Raw genomic sequence first — 18,646 nt, forward strand, 5'->3', positions numbered from 1 at the left:
CCCCCCAGAAGGGGTTGTTTATTAATCAGAGAGGCTCTTCTCCGGACAGATTCCCCTGATCACGGCTCAGCGATGGGCAGCTCCGGCCGCACACGGTGGATTCTGGCGCTGGCGATTTACGCCGTTCTTGGAGCGCGTCCCGGCGATGGGAATACGGTGAGTGACTTCATATACAGTCTGGAGATCGATCGATTCTGTCCAATGGCGACACGGTATTGAATGGGACCGAGAAGACGGGTTGTGGGACTTTTATTATAACACTGGGAGCATGCTGGCCGTTATTGGAAGAGCCGGTGATGAATTGTTAGAGATCGCTACATAGAACAACGCTGAGAGACGCAAACGATCGCACAGATGTGGTGCGCGGAGCAATCGCGGGCAATTATTCGCTTTTATTGTTCTTATTGGGGAAGAGCAAAGAGATTTGGAAGGAATTTATTTTCAAGCAAAATTATCGATTTCACCATTAAATTCCCCCTCCGGTGCTTCCTTCAGTCTTGCACAGGTGTACCGGCTCCTCCCCTTCAGTCTTGCACAGGTGTACCGGCTCCTCCCCTTCAGTCTGGCACAGGTGTACCGGCTCCTCCCCTTCAGTCTGGCACAGGTGTACCGGCTCCTCCCCTTCAGTCTTGCACAGGTTTACCGGCTCCTCCCCTTCAGTCTTCCACAGGTTTACCGGCTCCTCCCCTTCAGTCTTCCACAGGTGTACCGGCTCCTCCTCTCCAGTCTTCCACAGGTGTACCTGAACCTCCCCTTCAGTCTTGCACAGGTGTACCGGCTCCTTCCCTTCAGTCTTGCACAGATGTACCGGCTCCTCCCCTTCAGTCTTGCACAGGTGTACTGGCTCCTCCCCTTCAGTCTGGCACAGGTGTACCGGCTCCTCCCCTCCAGTCTTGCACAGGTGTACCGGCTCCTCCCCTTCAGTCTGGCACAGGTGTACCGGCTCCTCCCCTTCAGTCTTGCACAGGTGTACCAGCTCCTCCCCTTCAGTCTTGCACAGGTGTACTGGCTCCTCCCCTTCAGTCTTGCAGAGGTGTACCGGCTCCTCCCCTTCAGTCTGGCACAGGTGTACCGGCTCCTCCCCTCCAGTCTTGCACAGGAGTATCGGCTCCTCCCCTTTAGTCTGGCACAGGTGTACTGGCTCCTCCCCTTAAGTCTGGCACAGGTGTACTGGCTCCTCCCCTTTTGTCTTGTACAGATGTACCGGCTCCTCCCCTTTTGTCTTGCACAGGTGTACCAGCTCCTCCCCTTTAGTTTTGGACAGGTGTACTGGCTCCTACCCTTAAGTCTTGCACAGGTGTACTGGCTCCTCCCCTTCAGTCTTGCACAGGTGTACCGAATCCTCCCCTTCAGTCTTGCACAGGCGTACCGGCTCCTCCCCTTCAGTCTTGCACAGCCCCCTGCTGGCCCCTCCCACCAGCATTGATTTGCCTGATATGCATAGTGAACCACAGAGACCCAGTGATGACCTCAATGGGTCTAAAACAAGGTATGTAATGAAAACAGAAAGATTTTATTTAAACATTTACATTTTTAATTTCATTATCAAAGCTTCCTTTTTGTGGGATGTAATTAGAGTAATTTATTGTTGTTATTATTATACAGGATTTATATGGCGCCAACAGAATAAAATATAAATAGAATAGAATTGAAAATAAATGATTAGAATACAAAAGTATAGAATTATACTTTATTCATTTCATTATTATAACATTTATTTATTTGTTTGTTTCTTATTCCTTTAGAATAGAATAAGAGAAAAAATATCGCTGTCTTCAGACATTTGAATTTAGAAAAGAATAGACTGGAATAGAGTAAAACAGAACAGATTAGAATAGAATAGGAAATAAAACAATACAATAGATAATGAATAAAAGAATAGAATAGAATAAAATACAAAAAATATAGACATCTTCAGAACTGTGAATTTCAAGAAACAAATAGAATAGAGTAAAACAGAATAGAATAGACTAGAAAAAACTAATATAGAAAGGAATAGAAAATATAAGAATAGAATAGACTAAAATAGAAACATAGAACAGAATAAAATATAAAGAATGTAGCTGTCTTCTGAAATCTGAATTTCGAAATAGAAGAGAGCCAGCTGTGCTTCACAATTGAATTCGGATCGATACAATTTTTTATTTGTTTCAAAGCTGCAAACACTTGAAGTGTATACATTGTAACAATCCAGGCTTCAATAAAACAATAATTCCACAATTCGGATCCAACATTTTTGATTAGAATTCCATTCGAATACTTTGAATCTGGAGGAGGAACCGTGAAAATCGTCCGATGCCATTGGCCCAATAACAGTGCGAAAATCGTCCGATGCCATTGGCCCAATAACAGTGCGAAAATCGGCCGATGCCATTGGCCCGCTAACAGTGCGAAAATCGGCCGATGCCATTGGCCCGCTAACAGTGCGAAAATCGGCCGATGCCATTGGCCCGCTAACAGTGCGAAAATCGGCCGATGCCATTGGCCCGCTAACAGTGCGAAAATCGGCTGATGCCATTGGCCCGCTAACAGTGCGAAAATCGGCCGATGCCATTGGCCCGCTAACAGTGCGAAAATCGGCCGATGCCATTGGCCCGCTAACAGTGCGAAAATCGGCCGATGCCATTGGCCCGCTAACAGTGCGAAAATCGGCCGATGCCATTGGCCCGCTAACAGTGCGAAAATCGGCCGATGCCATTGGCCCGCTAACAGTGCGAAAATCGGCCGATGCCATTGGCCCGCTAACAGTGTGAACATCGGCCGATGCCATTGGCCCACTAACAGTACGAAAATCGGCCGATTATTTTTTCAGATGAAAAATTGCCTGATAAACGAACCGTCTATGGCCGGCATTAACCGATCGATCTGAAAGGAAACACTTTTTTTGTTCTGCGCACGTCTGCAAAAAGACACATAGTGTAATACTGAGCATGATGAGCGCCCCCTTTTGTATTGGATGATAAATGACCCCCTTTGCCGAACTGACGCGTTTTGATTGCCCGTGTCTTCGTCGACAAAACCGTCTCTGATTTTGTTGCAAAAATTTGCTACATTGTTTCAGTTGGCCGTCCAGATTTATCAGCTCCGGGGATAACGACGCGTTTCGTACGCTTTGCTTATGAGGAGCCGTGCTGGGACAAGGTCCTCTGACACTCAAAGACGGGGTCCAAAGTTCGCCCCCCCCCGCCTCCCCTCCCCCTCCAAGCTCTATAACAGATAAATAAGCAAACAAAAATTGTATTCAACCTTTTTTTTCAATTTGGTGCTAAAAACTTATAATGGTAAAAAAAAAACAATCAAACAAAAAAAAAGGTAAAGAAGGATTTCAAAATTATAAAAACTTAATTACAATGGTAAAAAAAAAATAAAAAAAAAACAATCGATGGGGAGGTAATGAAGGATTTCAAAATGATAAAAAGTGAATTACAATGGTAAAAAAACAAACAAATTCACAAAAAAAAAAAAAAAACAGTTGTTGGGGAGGTAATGAAGGAGTTCAAAATTCTAAAAACTTAATTGCAATGGTAAAAAAAAAACAAACAAAAAAAAACAATCAATGGGGAGGTAATGAAGGATTTAAAAATGAGAAAAAATTAATTACAATGGTAAAAAAACAAACAAACAAAAACAAACAAATCAACAAAAAAAAAAACTGTTGTTGGGGAGGTAATGAAGGATTTCAAAATTCTAAAAACGTAATTACAATGATAAAAAAAAACAACAACCAAAAAAAGGACAAACAATTGATGGGGAGGTAATGAAGGATTTCAAAATTATATAAATGTAATTACAATGGTAAAACAACAAAAAAAAAACCAACAAAAAAAACCAACAAAAAAACCCAAACCATTGATGGGGAGGTAATGAGGGATTTCAAAATTATAAAAATGTAATTACAACGGTAAAAAAACAAAGAAAACAACACAAAAAAAGTTGATAGGAAAGTAATGAAGGTTTTCAAGATGATAAAAAATGTCATTATAATGGTAAAAACAAACAAACAAACAAACAAACAAACACACAAAAAAAAACAAAAACAGTTGATGGGGGGGGGGGGGGGGGTAATGAAGGATTTCAAAATGATAAAAACTAAATTACAATAGTAAAAAAAAAACAACAACCAAAAAAACCCCCCAACAATTGATGGGGAGGTAATGCAGGATTTCAAAATGATAAAAATGTAATTCCAACAATATAACCTAAAAAAACTAAAACAAAAAACAATCAATAGGGAGGTAATGAGGGATTTAAAAATTATAAAAATGTACTAAAATTTGGTAAATTGGTTGTTTTTTCTTTTCCTCCGGGGGCAGTTAGCAGGCAGTTGAAGCTGAATTTTAGGTGGAGGGAGAGAAGTTTGTCTTTAATACGAGACAATTTGTAACTCCAACATCTCCATCATTGTGTCCTCCCCAGAAAATGGACATTCGCAGCATGCGCACAGAGACCAGGGTGACGTCACGGTTTGCCAGGACTTTAATAACTACGGAGCTCGAAAACCCGTCCAACTCCTCCCAGGAGGCGATCTTCGACATCGAACTCCCGAAAAGCGCGTTTATCACCAGTTTCAGCATGTGAGTTCCGACAACCCTACCCCTACATCTACCCCCAACCGGACCCCTAGATCTATCCCCAACCATACCCCTAGATCTACCCCAAACCCGTACCCCTAAATCTATCCCCAACCATACCCCTAGATCTATCCCCAACCCTACCCCTAGATCTACCCCCAACTCTACCACTAGATCTACCCCCAACCGAACCCCTAGATCTATCCTCAACCATACCCCTATCCCTAGATCTACCCCCAACTGAACCCCTAGATCTACCCCCAACCATACCTCTAGATCTACCCCCAACCTTATCCCTACCCCTAGATCTATCCCCAACCCTACCCCTAGATCTACCCCCAACCCTATCCCTACCCCTAGATCTACCCCCAACCCTATCCCTACCCCTAGATCTATCCCCAACCATACCTCTAGATCTACCCCCAACCCTACCCCTAGATCTACCCCTACCCCTAGATCCACCTACAACCCTACCCCTAGATCTACCCCCAACCCTATCCCTACCCCTAGATCTACTCCCAACCCCATCGCTACCCCTAAATCTATCCCAAACCCTACCCCTAGATCTATGCCCAACCCCATCGCTACCCCTAAATCTATCCCCAACCCTATCCCTAGATCTACCCCCAACCCTATCCCTAGATCTACCCCAACCCTATCCCTACCCATAGATCTACTCCCAACCCAACCCCTAGCTCTATCCCCAACCCTACCCCTAGATCTACCCCCAACCCTATCCCTACTCATAGATCTACTCCAAACCCTACCCCTAGATCTACCACCAACCCCTAGATCTATCCCCAACCATACCCCTAGAACAGGGATCTGCAACCTTTAAGACATAAAGAGCCACTTGGACCCGTTTCCGAGAGGGAAAAAAAGACTGGGAGCCGCAAAACCATTGCAACATTTAAAACAAATCCGACACTGCATATATTGCAAAAAGCGCTCTGGTCATGAAGGGGGTTTAAGGGCCCAGTAAGCAAAGGGTTAATCAGGGCCACAGTGTATCGTCATAATCACAATCATAGCCTTAGGTCAGTGGTGGGCAACCTTTTTTTTCAACTGAGCCAAATCTCGCCAAAACCACGATTGAAATTTATTTTGAGAGCCACATTTTTAAAACTGAAAATACATCCCCCATATAGTAATTCATCCCCCCTATAGTAATTCATCCCCCATATAGTAATTCATCCCCCATATAGTAATTCATCCCCCCTATAGTAATTAATCCCCCATAGTAATTCATCCCCCATATAGTAATTCATCCTCCATATAGTAATTCATCCCCCATATAGTAATTCATCCTCCATATAGTAATTCATCCCCCATATAGTAATTCATCCTCCATAGTAATTCATCCCCCATATAGTAATTCATCCCCCATATAGTAATTCATCCCCCATATAGTAATTCATCCCCCATATAGTAATTCATCCCCCATATAGTAATTCATCCTCCATAGTAATTCATCCCCCATATAGTAATTCATCCCCCCTATAGTAATTCATCCCCCCTATAGTAATTCATCCCCCATAGTAATTCATCCCCCATATAGTAATTCATCCCCCATATAGTAATTCATCCCCCATATAGTAATTCATCCCCCATAGTAATTCATCCCCCATATTAAGTCCCCCCCTGTGTCAATTCACTTACCTTTGCTCCGCGCGTTCCTCTCGCCGTGTTCCCGCGCCGTTCCGGTGTAGCATGAAAATCTGTCTCCTATGAGGATCTGTCCCCCTCGACGTATCTGCGCATGTGCCAGTTTCAGGCATTAGCAGCCGATCGGCGATCTCCGGCACATGCGCAGATACGTCGAGGGGGACAGATCCTCATAGGAGACCGATTTTCATGCTACACCGGTCTTCAGGGCGGACTGTGAGAGGAGCCTAGCGGGAGCCTAGCTCCGTGGGCCGGATTAAAAGGTCCGCCCGGCCGTAGTTTGCCCATTGCTGCCCTATTGCCTGTCACCTGGTGGGCAGTGTGCTCCGGAGCCGCAGCCAAGGTGAAAAAGAGCCGCATGCGGCTCTGGAGTCGCGGGTTGCCGACACCCGCCCTAGATCTACCGCCAACCCAACCCTACCCCTAGATCTACCGCCAACCCAACCCTTAGATCTATCCCCAACCATACCTCTAGATCTACCCCTAACTCTACCCCTGGATCTACCCCCAACCCTACCCCTAGATCTACCCCCAACCCTACCCCTAGATCTACTCCCAACCCTATCCATACCCCTAGATCTACTCCCACCCTTATCCCTACCCATAGATCTACTCCCAACCCAACCCCTAGATCTATCCACAACCCAGCCCAACCCCTAGATCTACCCCCCAACCCAACCATACCCCTAGATCTATCCCCAGCCCTATCCCTACCCCTAGATCTATCCCCAACCCTACCCCTAGATCTACTCCCAACCATATCCCTACCCCTAGATCTACTCCCAACCATATTCCTACCCCTAGATCTACTCCCAACCATATCCCTACCCCTAAATCTATCCCCAACCCTACCCCTAGATCTATCCCCAACCATATTCCTACCCCTAGATCTATCCCCAACCCAACCATACCCCTAGATCTATCCCCAGCCCTATTCCTACCCCTAGATCTATCCCCAACCCTACCCCTAGATCTATCCCCAACCATATTCCTACCCCTAGATCTATCCCCAACCCTACCCCTAGATCTACTCCCAACCATATCCCTACCCCTAGATCTACTCCCAACCATATTCCTACCCCTAGATCTATCCCCAACCATATTCCTACCTCTAGATCTATCCCCAACCCAACCATACCCCTAGATCTATCCCCAGCCCTATTCCTACCCCTAGATCTATCCCCAACCCTACCCCTAGATCTATCCCCAACCATATTCCTACCCCTAGATCTATCCCCAACCCTACCCCTAGATCTATCCCCAACCATATTCCTACCCCTAGATCTATCCCCAACCCTACCCCTTGATTTATCCCCAACCCTATCCCTACCCCTAGATCTATTCCCAACCATACCCCTACTCCACCCCTACCCATAACCCCACCCCTATGCATAACCCTACCTCTTTGTTTATAAACAAAGCCCCCTAGTCCCCATGGCAGTGCTGACATGGTGATCACATATTAATAAACAAAGCTATGTGATTTCAGATAATGCTAAATCTGTACTTGATGTAGGAAATTAATTCCCCCGCTCCTCCTTATTACGATGATGACAGGTTTCTTCTTTCTAAAGGACCGTCGACAACATCACCACAGTGGGAACAGTTAAAGAAAAGGCGGAAGCCAAGAGAACGTATCAGAAAGCCGTGTCCCGGGGGCAGAGCGCTGGGTTGGTCCAGTAGGTATCAATAACTCATTGTATGTATTGGAATGTTATCTCTATAATGATATTGTGTTCTCTCTGTTTCTCGTCATTTGTCTTCCTCTCTCCTCCTCCCTCTCCTCCTCCTTCCTCTTCTTCTTACTTTTCTTCTTCTTCTTCTTCTTCTTCTTCTTCCTCTTCCTCTTCCTCTCCTTCTTCTTCTTCTTCTTCTTCTTCCTCTTCTCTCCTCCTCCTCCTCCCTTCATCTTCTTCTTCTCCTTCCTCTTCTTCTTCTTCTCCTCCTCCTCCTCCTCCTCCCTCTTCCTCTTCTCCTCCTCCTCCCTCTTCCTCTTCTCCTTTCTTCTCACCTCCTTCAGTTTCACTCCAGCCTCCCCTTCAGTCTTGCACAGGTGTACCGGCTCCTCCCCTTCAGTCTTGCACAGGTGTACCGGCTCCTCCCCTTCAGTCTTGCACAGGTGTACTGGCTCCTCCCCTTCAGTCTAGCACAGGTGTACCGGCTCCTCCCCTTCAGTCTTGCACAGGTGTACTGGCTCCTCCCCTTCAGTCTTGCACAGGTGTACCGGCTCCTCCCCTTTAGTCTTGCACAGGTGTACGGGCTCCTCTCTTTCAGTCTTGCACAGGTGTACCGGCTCCTTCCCTTCAGTCTTGCACAGGTGTACCGACTCCTCCCCTTCAGTCTTGCACAGGTGTACCGGCTCCTCCCCTCAGTCTTGCACAAGTTTACTGGCTCCTCCTCTTCAGTCTTGCACAGGTGTACCGTCTCCTCTCCTTCATTTTTGCACAGGTGTGCTGGCCCCTCCCCTTCAGTCTTGTACAGGTGTACCAACTCCTCCCCTTCAGTCTTGTACAGGTGTACCGGCTCCTCCCCTTCTGTTTTGCACAGGTGTACTGGCTCCTCCCCTCCAATCTTGCACAGTTGCACTGGCTCCTCCCCTACAGTCTTGAACAGGTGTTCCAACTCCTCCCCTTCAGTCTTGGACAGTTGTACCTGCTCCTCCCCTTCAGTCTTGCACAGGTGTACTGGCTCCTCCCCTTCAGTCTTGCACAGGTGTACCGGCTCCTCCCCTCCAGTCTTGCACAGGTGTACCGGCTCCTCCCCTTCAGTCTTGCACAGGTGTACCGGCTCCTCCCCTCCAGTCTTGCACAGGTGTACCGGCTCCTCCCCTCCAGTCTTGCACAGGTGTACCGGCTCCTCCCCTCCAGTCTTGCACAGGTGTACCGGCTCCTCTCCTTGACGGAAATGGCTTCACTGCACACAGCTTCTTACAATGTGCATTAGAAGCTGCAGCCAGTCAGATAGAGCTCTGCCTCATTTCCTGGCTGGAGGACATCCAGCATCATCTAGCGCTTTTCCCCCCAGCCTGACTTCCACCCTTTCCTTCTTTGGATTTCAGTTCTTTCAATCATGGAGGCTCAGCATCACATGTGGGCGTTACCTATGCAGATACAGCCTGCCTAGGAACGCCCACTCCTCCAGACTGACACCCACCCATCAAGAGATTTTGATATTTGCATAACTCCTCCCACTGCTTGCATCAGGACTGGGGGCTCTGGAGAGGAGTACAGAGGCAGGGGGCTGGGATGTTTTCAGGGAAAATATAAGCAGGTTGAACTTCATCTTCCACATTTTCCCATCAACAGATGATATTTTGTATATTACACCCTCTCTACACAGATCTACGGGAAGGAAAATGGAACATTTTACAATCTCGGTGAATGTCGGCGCTCTGGCCAAAGCGACGTTTAGACTGACTTACGAAGAATTACTAAAACGCCAACTTGGGAATTATGAGTTGAACCTGAGAGTGAAGCCCAAAGGATTGGTGGAGAACTTCCAGGTGAGGAGAAGAAACGTTCACAACGTCCGTAAACTCTCCGTTCAGTTTGTATCGCCTTCCAATACCCTCCAACCGTCCCAGATTCCTGATCCCGGAGATGGAAGAATTCGGCATTTATAACGTTCTGTCTTCATTTTCAGATAAATGTGGACATCATCGAGCCGCAGGGGATCAGCTTTCTGAAGGCCGTCGGGGCTTTCATCTCCAACGAATTGACAGATATTGTTAAAATAAACCGCACAGAAACAAAGGTATTGCGTTCCCCTCCTGCGATGTTTGGTAGAAGGTAACATGATGGCCAGAAAACAGAAGCCCTGTTCTCATTTAGAAAGAGATATGTGTCTGGGCTTGAACCTGGTAGTACTTATAGCCCCCGGGATTTGTGTTACCCCTCTTGGCCATTTATGACTGCTTGAAAGTTGAGGAGAAAGGCGGACTTAAAGAGTAACTCCACTGTTGTTGGGAAAGAAAGCTTTCCCCTCTGGTGATCTACACTATATTGCCAAAAGTATTGGGCCCCTGCCTTTCCACACACATGACCTTTAATGGTCCCCCCAGTCTTAGTCCGTAGGGTTCAATATTGGGCCGCCGGCCTTTCCAAGCACATGACCTTTAATGGCCCCCCAGTCTTAGTCCGTAGGGTTCAATATTGAGTTGGCCCCACCCTTTCCACATACATGCACTTTAATGGCCTCCCAGTCTTAGTCCTTAGGGTTCAATATTGAGTTGGCCCCGCCCTTTCCACACACATGACCTTTAATGGCCCCCCAGTCTTAGTCCGTAGATTTCAATATTGAGTTGGCCCCGCCCTTTCCACACACATGACCTTTAATTACCCCCCAGTCTCAGTCCGTATGGTTCAATATTGAGTTGGCCCCACCCTTTCCACACACATGACCTTTAATGGCCCCCCAGTCTTAGTCCGTAGGGTTCAATATTGAGTTGGCCCCGCCCTTTGCAGCTATAACAGCTTCAACTCTTCTGGGAAGGCCGTCCACAAGGTTTAGGAGGGTGTCTATGGGAAGGTTGGACCATTCTTCCAGAAGCACATTTGTCAGGTCAGGCACTGATGTCGGGGGAGGGGGCCTGGCTCGCAGTCTCCACTCTAATTCATCCCAAAGGTGTTCTATGGGGTTGAGGTCAGGACTCTGTGCAGGACAGTCAAGTTCCTCCACCCCAAACTGGCTCCTCCATGTCTTTATGGACCTTGCTTTGTGCACTGGTGGGCAGTCATGTTGGAACAGGAAGGGGCCATCCCCAAACTCTTCCCACAAAGTTGGGAGCATGAAATTGTCTAAAATATTGCCTTAAGTGTTCCCTTCACTGGAACTAGGGGGCCAAGCCCAACCTCTGAAAAACAATCCCACACCATAATCCCCCATCCACCAAACTTTACACTTAGCACAATGCAGTCAGGCAAGTACCGTTCTTCTGGCAACTGCTAAAAATCCAGACACATCCATCAGATTGCCAGACAGAGAAGCGTGATTGGTCACCCCAGAGCACATGTCTCCACTGCTCTAGAGTCCAGTGGCGGCGTGCTTTACACCACAGCATCCAACATTTGCATTGCACTTGGTGATGGAAGGCTTGGATGCAGCTGCTCGGCCATGGAAACCCATTCCATGAAGCTCTCTACGCACTGTTGTTGGGCTCATCTGAAGGCCACACCAAGTTTGGAGGTCTTTAGCTATTGACTCTGCAGACAGTTGGTGACTTCTGCGCACTGTGCGCTTCAGCATGCGCTGACCCCGCCCTGTCATGTGACGTGGCCTACAACTTGGTGGCTGAGTGGCTGTTGTTCCCAGTGGCTTCCACTTTCTTATAATCCAACTAACAGTTGAGCGTGGAATATTTAGTGGTCAGGAAATGGAAATACAGAGCACAGGGTGGGTGTCACCAGTAGAGAAGGGGTCACATATACTGTACGTAATACATATTGTATATATGACGTACAATCTCATATTTCATTCTCAGGCCCATATAGAATTTAAGCCAACGGTGAGCCAGCAGAGAACTTGTCCAAACTGCATCGAAACTCTTCTGGACGGAGATCTGATGATCAAATACGATGTGAAGAGGGAAAGTTCTGCAGGGAAGTTGCAGGTAATTCTTACTTTATGGATCATACTCTCAGCTCTGCATCGCTGCGACGCTCATGGTGGGCGGGGCCTTCCAAGGAAGTATTTCGAGGAACGGAGTGCGTTGCATCCTGGTAAACTCTCTGCAGTGCACACCTACCACAATCAGGAGTGCTTAAGTAGCCTGCTGGACATCCAGCCTGTACTGGATCATAGTTTGTCTCTGATAGAGGTCTGTTTGACTTTTGTCTGTTCATACCCTGAAGTATTCCTGTCAATGATTTGGACGGTTTGTGCTTTATCCCAGTCACGGTCGGTTATGTCTGATTTTAGCAGTCATTACTCTGTGTAACGGTCTAGAATCTAGGCGGCCTGTACCTGATATTATCATTAGCCTGCTGCTTACTTTGTACTTACTCTGCTCTAGTGTTTGTCCTGCTTGTTAGTCCGCTGTCCCTCCTGTGACACAGTGGTCCCACCGAAGTCTCTGACCGGTATGTTTTTATTCTCTAACGTTCCATTCCCTTCTGGTTTTGTCATCCGCAGGTCATCAATGGGTATTTTGTACATTATTTTGCTCCTCCCAGCCTCCAGCGGATCCCCAAGAACGTGGTGTTTGTAATTGACCGCAGTGGATCCATGGCCGGTAATAAGATTAAACAGGTAAACTTACAATCAGGGTGAGAAATTCGGGTTAATATATTTTCATATTGAGAAAATGTATAAAAAGGTGTTTAATATGTCCCATAACTGTATCCTCCCCTTTGGTGAGAAATGACATCTTCACTGACTCTGGGTCATAACTGAATTCAGAATGTACATCTGAAAGCCACCAAGTTCACTCTATTTACCTTTAGGGCCCCTTCACTTGTATTTGTGCGTTAATGTATGGGGTTCTGTGCATAGAGTCTTCCCAAAATGCATACCAGACCCTTTGAGTATGGGTTTTAAGGGGGTATCTCACACAAAGAAATGAGGTCCCCCCCCAACATTTTAAGTGGGACTCTAGGCAATTAAAAAAATGCATGAGGTCCCCCTAAAAATCTCTATAAGACCCCTTTTTCTAGGCGTTCAGCCTGGCTGGCCAGGAAATAAGGGGGCGGGCGTACCCCCTCCCCAGGGAACCATACCAGGCCACATGCCTTCAACATAGGGGATGCCACCTGGAAAAGCACCCTGTCCCAGTGTTAATGAGAACCAGGGCATCTTAACCACAACCATTGCCTGGTGGTTATGGAGGTTTGTGGGTGGGGGGCTTATTGGAATCTGGAAGCCACACTCTTTAATAATAAGATGGCTCCCAGATACTGGCCTCCCCCCCCCATGCCTGTCCACATGCCCTGAATATGGTGGGAATGCCCCTGGAAAAGCACCTTGTTGCCATGTTGATGAGGACAAGGGCCTCTTCCTCACAACCCTTTCCTGGTGGTTGTGGGGTTTTGTGGGTGGGGGACTTATTGGAACCTGGAAGCCCCTTTTAATAATAAGATGGCTCCCAGATACTGCCCCCCCATACCAGTCCACATGCCCTCGATATGTTGGGAATGCCCCCTGGAACAGCACCTTGTCGCCATGTTGATGAAGACAAGGGCCTCTTTACCACAAGTGGTCGTAGGTCAGGGGCAACAAGAAGCATGGTTGAGGAATATGCCAAGGTCAGTAACAAGTGGTCGTAGGTCAGGGTCAACTAGAACCGTGGTCGAGGAACATGCCAAGGTCAGTAACAAGTGGTTGTAGGTTGGGGTCAATTAGAAGCATGGTCGAGGAACATGCCAAGGTCAGAAACAAGTGGTTGTAGGTTGGGGTCAATTAGAAGCGTGGTCAAGGAACATGCCAAGGTCAGAAACAAGTGGTTGTAGGTTGGGGTCAATTAGAAGCATGGTCGAGGAACATGCCAAGGTCAGAAACAAGTGGTTGTAGGTTGGGGTCAATTAGAAGCATGGTCGAGGAACATGCCAAGGTCAGTAACAAGGGGTTGTAGGTTGGGGTCAACTAGAAGCGTGGTCAAGGAACATGCCAAGGTCAGAAACAAGTGGTTGTAGGTTGGGGTCAATTAGAAGCATGGTCGAGGAACATGCCAAGGTCAGTGACAAGTGGTTGTAGGTTGGGGTCAATTAGAACCATGGTCGAGGAACATGCCAAGGTCAGTAACAAGTGGTTGTAGGTTGGGGTCAACTAGAAGCGTGGTCAAGGAACATGCCAAGGTCAGAAACAAGTGGTTGTAGGTTGGGGTCAATTAGAAGCATGGTCGAGGAACATGCCAAGGTCAGTGACAAGTGGTTGTAGGTTGGGGTCAACTAGAAGCGTGGTCGAGGAACATGCCAAGGTCAGTAACAAGGGGTTGTAGGTCAGGGTCAACTAGAAGCGTGGTCGAGGAACAAGCCAAGGTCAGTAGCAAATGGCTGCAGGTTTGGTTCAAGCGAAAGCATTGTCAAAGAACAAGCTAAGGTTGGTAATAAGTAGTAGTGAAGGTACAGACGGCAGCAGGAGAGACCAGAGTGAGACATTGGCTTGAGAAGAGCACTATAATTTGGCAAACAGGGACAACGACATGGCTTAAATCGGAAGTTCATGGAAGGAGCGAGGAGTTCAAAGGTCACTAGAAACAAGAGACAAGGCAAGATTGTCCACGGGATCAGTATGGCTGCTGTCCAACGTTCTAGGTGGCTCAGCAAGAACAAATACTGCTGGATGTAGCAGAGGTTGTGGGTTCATATCCTGGTCCTGAGGGAGTATTTACTATCTTCTTTACAAGGGAAACTTTTTTTTACTTTTATTTTATCAGCAGAGTGGCTTCAACAATGTGTTTCCTGAAGCATTTAAGATGGTTACCTCCAGTATGTACGTCTGTATGTGTAATGCCTCATATCTAATGCTTGTCACGCAGACATACGAAGCCTTCCTTAAGATTCTCGAGGATGTGCCCAAAGAAGATTACTTTGCTATTTTAAAATTTGACGATAAGGTTGAGAAGTGGAAGAAGCAGCTGGTTCAGGCCGTACCTGGGAACATTAACAAGGCAAAGGAGTTTGTATCACAAATCACAGCAAGAGGAGGTAACACGCCATCACAAGGGTGCAACTTAAACTCAAGCTGAGACATCAAAGAGTCCCTTTCATTAACATGTATTTTTAGAAGAAGATGCTTAAAGTAATAGGTTAGCCAGGCTATGGACAAGCTGTAAATGAGCTTTAAAAAAAAAAGCCCTTACTGACCCCTGTAGCTGCTGGCACTGTGGAACAATTAATCTGCAAAATTTATAGAAGAAGCCCTGAAGTCCTTGTCTAGTCCAGCTCAGCTCAGCTCCCTGTGCCATCAGTTAATCAGCAGCTCAGCTCACTGTGACCCCCCTCCTAGCAGTGACTTTCCCCATTCCCCTTGCAGCAGTTAGTCAGCAGCTCAGCTCACCCTGCTCCTTTGCTCAGCAGTGACTTGGCAGCTCAGCTCACCCCTCCTAGTAGTGATTCAGCTGTTCATGCCCTCCCCTTTCGGTAGAGACTTGCCAGCTCAATTCCCCTCCCAGATGTGACTCAGCAGCTCAGCATCCTCTGCTCCTCCATCCCAGCAGTAAAACAGCAGCTCAGCTCCCCTGGTTTTGCCTCCCAGCAGTTACCCAGCAAGCAGTCCAGCTCCCCTGCCCACCCCCGAGCAGTGACTCAGCGGCTCACCTTCCCCTGTGCCCCCCCTCCCAGTAGTGATGCAGCAGCTCAGCTCTCCCTGTGCCCCCCTCACAGCAGAGACTCAGCAGCTCAGCTTGCCCTGTGCCTCCCTCCCAGCAGTGACTCAGTAGCTCACCTCCCTCCCGTGCCCCCCTCCCAGCAGTGACTCAGCAGCTCACCCCCCCCTGTGCCCCCCTCCCAGTAGTGAATCAGCAGCTCATCCCCCCCTTGTGCCCCTTTCCCAGCAGTTACTAAGCAGCTTACCCCCCCACCCCCCTCCCAGCAGTGACTCAGCAGTTCACCCCCCCCCGTGCCCCCCTCCCAGCAGTGACTCGGCAGCCCACCTCCCCCTGTGCCCCCCTCCCAGCAGTGACTCAAGAAAACACAAAAAGACAAAGTAGCAATGTATGGGCTATGTAGTGGAATATATGTACAGAACCAGATATTGATATTTCTTTCCTTCATCTCGTCCTCAGGTACTGACATTAATAAAGCTTTACTGACCGCGTCCAAAATGCTCACCAACGCCACTTTTAATAACCAGCTGCCAGAAGTGAGCGCTTCCATAATAATCTTCCTGTCCGATGGGGAGCCGACCTCGGGTGAGTGAGCCCAGGATCAGCGCTCATACATTGCTGTGCAATACATACTGGAGGCTGAGCTCTCCCGCATTGGATTCTACCTGCCAGTCATGCACAGTGCATGTCATGACAGCTTCAGGTGTGGACAATGGAAAGTCGCCGGCGCCCAGTAATCGCCGAGCTTCTCCGATAGGGGGGAAGGAAGGGGGTGGGAGGAAAGAAGGGATGGGTGGGTGAAAGGGAGCGATGGAAAGAAGGAAGGGAGGGGTGGGTAGAAGGAAGGGGTGGATGCAAGGAAGGGAGGGGTGGGTGAAAGGAAGGGGTAGATGGAAGGGAGGGATGGGTGGAAGGAAGGAAGGTGGGTGGAAGGAAGGGGTGAAAGGAAGGAAGGGAGGGGTGGGTGGAAGGAAGAGAGGGAGGGGTGGGTGAAAGGAAGGGGTGGGTGGGTGGAAGGAAGGGAGGGGTGGGTGGAAGGAAGAGAGGGAGGGGTGGGTAGAAGGAAGAGAGGGAGGGGTGGGTAGAAGGAAGGAAGAAAGGAAGGAATGGGTGGAAGGAAGGGTTGGGGTGGGTGGAAGGAAGGGGGGTGGAAGAAAGGAAGGGAGGGGTGGGTGGAAGGAAGAGAGGGAGGGGTGGGTGGAAGGAAGGGATGTGTTAAAGGGTGGGAGAGTTGGCTGGAAGGAAAGGGTGGAAGGAAGGGAAGGGTGGATGGAAGGAAGGAAGGGGGGTGGAAGGAAGGAATTGGTGGGTGGAAGGGAGGGGTGGAAGGAAGGAAGGAATGGGTGGGTGGAAGGGAGGGGTGGAAAGAAGGAAGGGAGGGATGGGTGGAAGGAAGGGGGGGGTGGAAGGAAGAGAGGGTGGGGTGGGCGGAAGGAAGGAAGGGGGGGTGGAAGGAAGCGAGGGGTGGGTGGAAGGAAGGGGGGGTGGAAGGAAGGAAGGGGGGGTGAAAGGAAGGGGGGGTGAAGGAAGGGGGGGTGGAAGGAAGGTTAGGTCGGACTCACCATGACTCCTAGAGATGCATCAGAGCTGCTGGCTGCTCTGTGTTCAGTTTCCCGACCACACGCTCTCTGAAGCTGTATGGACCAGAGTGTGGGTGGGTGCAGGGGGAGGCAGAGCAGATCCAGCCTCTCTCCCCTCTTCTCCTATTGGTGCAGAGGATGGACGGAGGGGCTGGGCAGTGAGAAGAACACAGAGGCGGTGAGGGGGAGAGGGGGGGCAGAATCAGATCAGGTATGAACTGTGCAGCGGTGGGGGTGGTGACCAGCAGAGATCTCCTGCATGGCTTTCAATAAAGCAGCTTGAAGCCACGGGAGGGAGAGATGAATCAGCTTCCAGCTGCTTCATTGAAAGCCATGCAGGAGATCTCTGCTTGTCACTGCCCCCACCGCTGCACAAATCATACCGTATCTGATTCTGCCCCCCCTCTCCCCCTCTCCACCGCTGTGGGGGTGGTGACAAGCAGCAATCTCCTGTATGGCTTTCAATGAAGCAGCTGGAAGCCGCCTCTCCTCCTCTCCCTTCCGTGAATTCCAGCTGCTTTATTATAAGCAATACAGGAGATCACTGCTTGTCACTGCCCCCACCACCACACAGCCCACACACCCCTAGCCCCGGCAATGCTCGCAGCCCCCACCTTATTTCAATTCATGGCGAGTCTGCAGCCTGCAGGGATGGTTGGCAACTCTCCTTTGGGGGGGTTCAGACCTCCCTGACTCCCCCCTTATCTACGCCTCTGGGCAGCAAAGATGTACCTTGAAATGGGTTCAGGTGACCATGTCCATTATAAACATTATGAAGGATCTGCTTATGAATGGCCATATAAGCTGCTGTTAGTAGACAAATGGACTCTAATTATACAGAAGGGTTATCTTTACGGAGGTGGTGGTGACCATCACAGATTTACTCTCATATTCTGGTCATAAAAGGTTGTTCGTTTTACAGGCACCACAAACCATGACAAGATCATAGACAACGTGAAGCGGTCATTGGAAGGTCGGGCCTCGCTCTACTGCCTTGGGTTTGGCAATGATGTGGATTATAACTTTTTGGAGAAGTTGGCCTTGCAGAATGGTGGCCTCGCCCGTCGTATATATGAGGATTCCGACTCTGCCCTACAGTTGCAGGTGAACGGCTCATTCTTCATTGTGTTCAGTTCTTGTGTTGGATTCATTTATGATGAGCTCTAACGCGAGACATACCGGGGTTTATTTACTAAAGCTGGAGAGTGCAAAATTAGGATCACTTCTGCATGGAAACCAATCAGCATCCAGCTTTTATTGCCAAATGAACAAGCTGAGGTTAGAAGCTGATTGGTTACTATGCAGAAGTGAGCCTGATTTTGCACTCTTCAACTTTAGTAAATAAACCCCTAAGTATCAGGGTCCGGACATGAACCTGTGACCTCCTTGGTGTCTGGCTGTATCTCTTCTTGATGTGCCACCCGAGATGATGGCCAGCTCCCTTTCTGATCTCTTTGGACAATTTTGCGTTGGCTCTTGTTTCTTGTAAACCTTGAACTTTTTATTCTCCCTAAGAACTTCCTGATTTAAACCATGTCTCTGCACCTTCAGATTATTCTGTCATGGTCAGG

At 48.4% G+C, this 18,646-nt stretch overlaps 1 protein-coding gene across 9 annotated transcripts in view; it reads left to right on the top strand.

Moving 5' to 3' along the window:
* The window catches only part of LOC149443599 (inter-alpha-trypsin inhibitor heavy chain H3-like), a 72,773-nt gene continuing 54,127 nt past the window's right edge, over positions 1 to 18,646 (top strand). For all 9 annotated transcript variants that reach the window (XM_089655509.1, XM_089655515.1, XM_089655513.1 and 6 more), the window contains exons 1-10: positions 1 to 156; positions 4,417 to 4,574; positions 7,811 to 7,915; positions 9,576 to 9,738; positions 9,879 to 9,989; positions 11,716 to 11,844; positions 12,366 to 12,482; positions 14,707 to 14,875; positions 15,955 to 16,080; positions 17,998 to 18,179. In XM_089655509.1, coding sequence (XP_089511635.1) covers positions 73 to 156; positions 4,417 to 4,574; positions 7,811 to 7,915; positions 9,576 to 9,738; positions 9,879 to 9,989; positions 11,716 to 11,844; positions 12,366 to 12,482; positions 14,707 to 14,875; positions 15,955 to 16,080; positions 17,998 to 18,179 — 1,344 coding nt within the window. In that variant the 5' untranslated portion in view covers positions 1 to 72. The remainder of the gene's footprint in view (positions 157 to 4,416; positions 4,575 to 7,810; positions 7,916 to 9,575; positions 9,739 to 9,878; positions 9,990 to 11,715; positions 11,845 to 12,365; positions 12,483 to 14,706; positions 14,876 to 15,954; positions 16,081 to 17,997; positions 18,180 to 18,646) is intronic.

Source organism: Staurois parvus, unplaced genomic scaffold, assembly GCF_062004578.1.
Source record: "Staurois parvus isolate SC_StPar_1 unplaced genomic scaffold, SC_StPar_1.0 ptg000843l, whole genome shotgun sequence".
NCBI lineage: Eukaryota > Metazoa > Chordata > Amphibia > Anura > Ranidae > Staurois > Staurois parvus.